Source organism: Cricetulus griseus, chromosome 3 (assembly GCF_003668045.3).
Source record: "Cricetulus griseus strain 17A/GY chromosome 3, alternate assembly CriGri-PICRH-1.0, whole genome shotgun sequence".
NCBI classification, from domain to species: Eukaryota; Metazoa; Chordata; class Mammalia; order Rodentia; family Cricetidae; genus Cricetulus; species Cricetulus griseus.
The window spans coordinates 274,767,406-274,773,405 of record NC_048596.1 but is presented as its reverse complement, the minus strand read 5'-3'; the positions used below and the strand labels follow the sequence as shown (position 1 = coordinate 274,773,405).

The following is a 6,000-nucleotide window of genomic DNA, read 5'->3' as shown; positions in this document are numbered from 1 at the left end:
TCTGGTAACTCAAGTGAAGTGATGTCCTTACATCACTAGAACTGGAGGACCAGAAGGGCCAAGATGGCATGTGTGGGTCCAGGGAGCTGCCGGGAAGGACTTCAACCTCCCTGCACCACACACTGTGAACCTTGGTGATACCGTGGTGCCCACTGTCCCCTCTCCCACACAGCATCATGTAGAGCTACTGTGGTTCTCAACCTGTGAATCGCGACTCCTTTGGGGTCAAATGACCCTTGCATGGGGGTCACCAGAGATTGTCCTGAATATTAGATATTTATGATTCATAACAGCAATAAAATTACAATTACAAAGTAGCAACAAAAATAATTTGATGGCTGGGAGGTCACATGAGGAACTGTATGAAAGGGCCGCAGCATTAGGAAGGTTGAGAACCACTGAGCAAGAGCCAAGAGGATCTGAGAACTTCACCTTTCAGTTCAGTAAACCCCATTCGCCCATCGGCATCCTTTTTCTCTCGGTTCCTAAAGTTTCATTTCTGGCTCTGCATGTATGTCTACAGTGGTCTTTGTGTGCTCTGGGTGAGGTCTGAGGACCCGGTTTATGTTTTCCCACAGGGTGCTATGAGGCCCATCCTCTTGCCTGTACCTCAGCCACAAGTCCCACAGGGTTCTCTTAGTTCTCCATCTGCTTTCTCAAGCCCTTCTCTCTTCTTTTTACTTCTTAACTATACTCTGTCAATGCAAAGACAAACATGGATCTCACCTTAAAAAGGAAAGAAGACGGAGCTTATTATGGAGCCATTTTGCATGACCACAACTCAGGAACAGACTTAGGTTACCCTGAACCCCATGTTCCCATAAAGTATAATATGCATGAAGCTGCCATGAGAAAAGCCATCCCTTTGGGGACTGGAGAGATGGTTCGGGGTTTAAGAGTACTTACTGTTCTTACACAAGACCTAGGTTTGGTTCCCAGAATCCATGGTTGGCAGCTCAGAGGCGCCTTTAACTCCAGTTCCAGAGGCTCCAATTCCCTCCTGCCTCTTTGGGCACCTGTAACATGAATGTTTCTGGCCCGGCAGGTCCTGCCACCCTTCTCTGCCCCAAAGAAATACACGGACACTATATTAGTTATAAGCTGTTGGCTGGTGACTTGGGCTTTTTTTTTTTTTAAGTATGTATACAGTATTCTGCCTGCATGTGTCTCTTCATGCCAGAAGAAGGCTCCAGATCTCATTATGGATGGCTATGATCCACCATGTGGTTGCTGGGAATTGAACTCAGGACCTTTGGAACAACAGCCAGTGCTCTTAACCTCTGAGCCATCTCTCCAGCCGGGCTTCTTATTCTTAACCCATAATTACTAATCTATGTATTTCTACATAATCTTGGCTTACCAGACCTGCAACTCCTTTGCCTGCTACATGATGATGGCTAACTCAGCGTCTCCACAGAGAAGAGTGTGATTTCCTGTTTGTCCTGCTTATATTCTGATTCTGTCCAGCTACGTCATTTCCTGCCTGTCTGTACGGACCTCCAGACCTCTATGGTTAGCTAATGGCAGTTTCTGCCCAGCTACATCACTTCCTGGGATGACATGACGATTCCTCTCTGCCTACACTTCCCAGAATCCACCTTGTTATCCTGCCTGGCCAATCAGTGTTTTATTCATCAACTAATAAGACAAACATATACAGAAGAACATTCCCCATCAGGTACCTCCATGCACGTGGCACACACAAACTCACGCAGGTACATACACACAAATGAAAACTAATTTTTTAAAGAGAGAGGGAGGTGAGCCTGAGACACAGGATATCCTGTCTCGAAAATACAAACAAAAGCTAGCAAATACCAATCACTACATTGTATACAAATCTAAAAGTAATTTGAAATAAAGTGGGAAGGTGGTATGCCTGGTGTCAGGTTGACTAGAGGTTCTGGGGGTCAGCTGAGGAGGCCCACCTACGCCCCATCCCACAGACGCCTTCCTGACTATAGATGCAATGTGACCAGGTGACACCTGCAGCCACCTTTCCCTGCCTTGATGGACTGTATCCTCCCAGCATGCATTTGTCCAGAGTGAGAAAGTAACTAAGGCACTGGCTAACTGAGCCAGCCAGCAATCAGCTTTGGGGAGCTTGGCCCTTTACCACATGAACACAGATTCCTCGTGTCGCAGGCTGCAGTGGCATGGGTAGGGCGGTAAGGGTTCTTGTCCTAACAGGATTGTTCCTCAGGCCTGTGGAGTGAGGTCTTTACAAAGATGATCTTCATTGGAGACTAAGTCTGTGCACTCAGTTCACTGGCCACGACACACAAATTATGAAAATAAATGGCTCTTAATTCTTCCTCAACTCATTAAGGCCCAATAAAGCACAGGCAATCCATTGCGATGACAGGAAGTCCATAGAGGGCCACATCTCACAGGAGCCATGGACAAGACACTTGTCTTCTCCTTCAACCCCTTGTCCAAAAAGTAAAGCATAACCAAGATAGGTCATCCAGTTTTTGTAACTTTTGTGATAAAATTAACTATTCAAGTAGTAAAGCTGCTAAACCAAAAACACCTCTAGCTTTTTGAGAACTATTCAATGAGCACATCTTGAGAATGGGGAATCCGTTACCATTCTCTGACACTGTTACAAAGTCCCGCTCTGCAGTTCCTGGGTGGCAAGATTTAAATGTTCTCCCATCCTCATTCTGGCTTTTAAGAATGCCATTTGGGGCTGGAGAGATGGCTCAGAGGTTAAAAACATTGCTCTTCTTGCAGAAGACCCAGGTTAAATTCCCAGAACCCACATGACAGCTCACAAATGTCCATAACTCCAGTTCCAGGGGATTAGATGTCCTCTGCTGACCTCCACAGGCACCAGGAATCCATATGGTGCACAGACATACATGCAAGAGAAACATCACATAGAGCCAGGGTGGTGGCGCAATCTTTAATCCCAGCACTCGGGAGACGGAGGCAGGCGGAGCTCTGTGAGTTCGAGGCCAGCCTAGTCTACACAGTGAGTTCCAGGACAGCCAGGGATACAGAGAAACCCTGTCTCAAAAAAAATTATAGATATATATATATATATATATATAGAGAGAGAGAGAGAGAGAGAGAGAGAGAGAGAGAGAGAATAAATAAATCTAAAACCAAAATTCCAGTTTTTTTTTCTAGACCAGTCAGGACTGTATAGAAAATCCAAATTCTGCATGGCTACATAGTAAGACCCTGTTTAGAAAAAAATTTTAAAGTTGTATTTCTTTGAAAATATTATTACTATAACAAGCCAGGTTGGGAGTGGAGAGATGGTCAGCAGTAAAGAGCTTCCACTGCTCTTCCAGAGGCCCTGAGGGCAGCTCCAGCACCAGGTCAGACAGTTCACAACTGCCTGTGAGTCTGGCTCCAGGGGTCCTGCATCTCTGGCCTCCACAGGCAGCTGTATGCGCACACTCTCACTCTCTCTCTCTCTCTCTCTCTCTCTCTCTCTCTCTCTCTCTCTTTTAGCTGTATGCATGCTCGCTCTCTCTCTCTCTCTCTCAATTTTTAAATAATAACTCAGGTTGTTTATTGTATGTCTGACTAGATGTAATGAAAAGTAACTCAGGCTCCAGGTTCGAATCACTCTGTATCTAAGCATCAACTATACAAATATATATATTTATGACTTCATTTATTCACACAAAGGCCTTCCGAAACATTGTAGACGTGCGTTTTGAAAGAGATCACAGAGAAGCAGCAGCCTTTTCAATGAACTGGGCCAGCTTCACATCACGCTTGGTCACGCCTCCACAATCATGCGAGGTGAGAGTTATCTGGACCTATGAAGGGAAAAGCAGCTTTTCAGATCTGAGCAGAGACCTGTGTGTGGGGACTTCTCCCTGGGTGGTTCAGGAATCATCTATTTCTCAAATTCATATTTGAGATTTGGAGGTCAGATGATTGAGAACATGCTACATTATAAAGAAACACTGCATTTCCCAAACCCAGCGAGCTTGGGGTACAGGCTGCACCTGGCTGGGTGTGACAGCCACACCAGAGGGAAGGCTCCCAGAGGACAAGGGGAGTCTGCTGTCAGCATGGAAAAATCTTGCTTCCTAGGAAACACAAACAGAAATGGAAGCTCCACTTTAACTCCCAGAACTTTAATCATACCAGCTCTGTTGAGGCCACCAAGAAAGCAAAGGGCAAGCCAACCTATCAGGCAGTACCTGAGTGAGGTAGACAAGCAGGCTACCAAATGAGGAGAGATGAGTGGGGACATCACTCAAGATTAAAAAGCAAAAAGAAGCATCCAAGAGGGAGAAGTTACTCCTAGAACTGACAGGAGTCACTTCTTTATAAATAACAATAGTGAAATTCTCTTTTTCTCAAAGAGTATTTACAAACCCTCAATGAGATCTAGATAGATACCCCAGTGGTGAGACACTCTTGGGATGTGGCTGTTCTCACTGCACCCCTTAAAACATTTTAGTGTGGCCTCTGGAGATCAAATCTTTAATAAACACTTACTACAAATGACAGTTCCTGAGGTTTATTTCAGAGAAACACATCAAGCCATGCCACCTGGTTTGCTACCATCTCTTTTAATAAATTATTTTCCAATTAAAACTCTGAGGTCTCAGGTAACTGAGTTGCTCTGTAATCCCACAAAATGGGAGGCAGAGGCAGGAGGCTCTCCCAATAGCCTGCTGTTCACAGTGAGCTCTAAGACAAGTAGGGCTACATAGGGAGACCCTGATTTAAATAATATACCACTCCACAAAAATATGTGTAAAATTTTATCTTTGTGGCTGATGTCCAAGATTAACTCAGGATAGTCCAAACTTCTGAAATAAATGTTGGAAGACAAACCTAAGGACAAGGGCTCTCAGGAAAGCCCTGGACTGTGTTAATTAACAACACGGGGTTTCTGAGAGAGAATAAGAGCGTACGTTCTCAGCACAACCAAATTCATAAATAAGTTTCTTCAATCCCCAGATTAACGTGATCCCGAAATAAAGAGGTGTGTTACCTTGTTGTACACGTTGAACCACTCTGGGTGATGATTCATCTTCTCTGCTTGTAGGGCGACCCTGGACATGAAGCCAAAAGCCTGAAAGACACCAAGGCCAGAATTACCGGCCCCACCCAGCACTCTGGGCTGGGAGACCCCAGAGCCACCCAGCCAGATAAAGGCTCACTGGGACTCAGGGAAGCCTCAGAAATCACCAGGGAAGGGACTCAGGGAAGGGCTGCTGTCTGCAGGCCAGGGCACCAGAGCAGCAGACTGCTAGGTGGGAAACAATCTGGCTCAAATAAACAAACCAGGAAATGAGTGTCACCTAGTGACCTGTCTGGACTGCTTAATTGTCCTAGGACTCCTGACTGCACAGGAATAATTTCCCTTCAGCACAGGGCCCTGGGTCTGCCTGTCCCAAATCCAGGGAGCCAATTTGATCCTTAACCGCTCCTTTTGTTTTTAGTGAATGAAGTGCTTGGGCCAGGAGCTGCAAGACTGTGGAGAAAGCCACAGCTGTCCCAGCCCTCACTTCAAGGGACAACCAGTGAAGGCCTACTTTCAGGGCCATGCAGCCTGAAAGAGAGGTCCTGCATGCCCGCTGGGGAGCCTCTGACTACAGCCCCACCAAGTTGAGGTGCCAGCGTGCCTCAGCAGAAAATAAGCCTGGAAACAAACCAAGGGCCCCACCCAACAATGTGGACAGCTGGGCTCACACCACAGGGAAAGCACAGCCACCAAGCAGAAGGCCTTTGTTCTGAGGAAAACATTTTTCTTTTTTGCCTTCTTTCACATTTGTATGATGGCAATTGCAAATAAGAGTCCTACTTTACACAGCACCTCTAAGACTCCGGGTACACTGTGGCAGGAGACCACAAACTATACAAGAGGTTGAAGGGGCTTTGGAACACTGTCGTCAACCAGTGCAATCATGAGCACATGACCATGCTAATTGCCTACACTGGGCATACACAAGACTGGGCCTGTGAACTGTCAATCACAGGTAATACATTTCAAAAGGAAGGGTGGGGGAAGAATCCATT

The 6,000-nt window shown here is 46.0% G+C and overlaps 1 protein-coding gene across 1 annotated transcript in view; it reads right to left on the bottom strand.

The window, feature by feature from the left end:
• Positions 1 to 3,583: 3,583 nt before the first annotated feature.
• Positions 3,584 to 6,000, bottom strand: part of Pcbd2 (pterin-4 alpha-carbinolamine dehydratase 2) — a 52,567-nt gene continuing 50,150 nt past the window's right edge. The window contains exons 3-4 of the mRNA XM_027409761.2: positions 4,973 to 5,053; positions 3,584 to 3,779 (exon numbers count right to left, since the gene is read on the bottom strand). Coding sequence (XP_027265562.2) covers positions 3,684 to 3,779; positions 4,973 to 5,053 — 177 coding nt within the window. The 3' untranslated portion in view covers positions 3,584 to 3,683. The remainder of the gene's footprint in view (positions 3,780 to 4,972; positions 5,054 to 6,000) is intronic.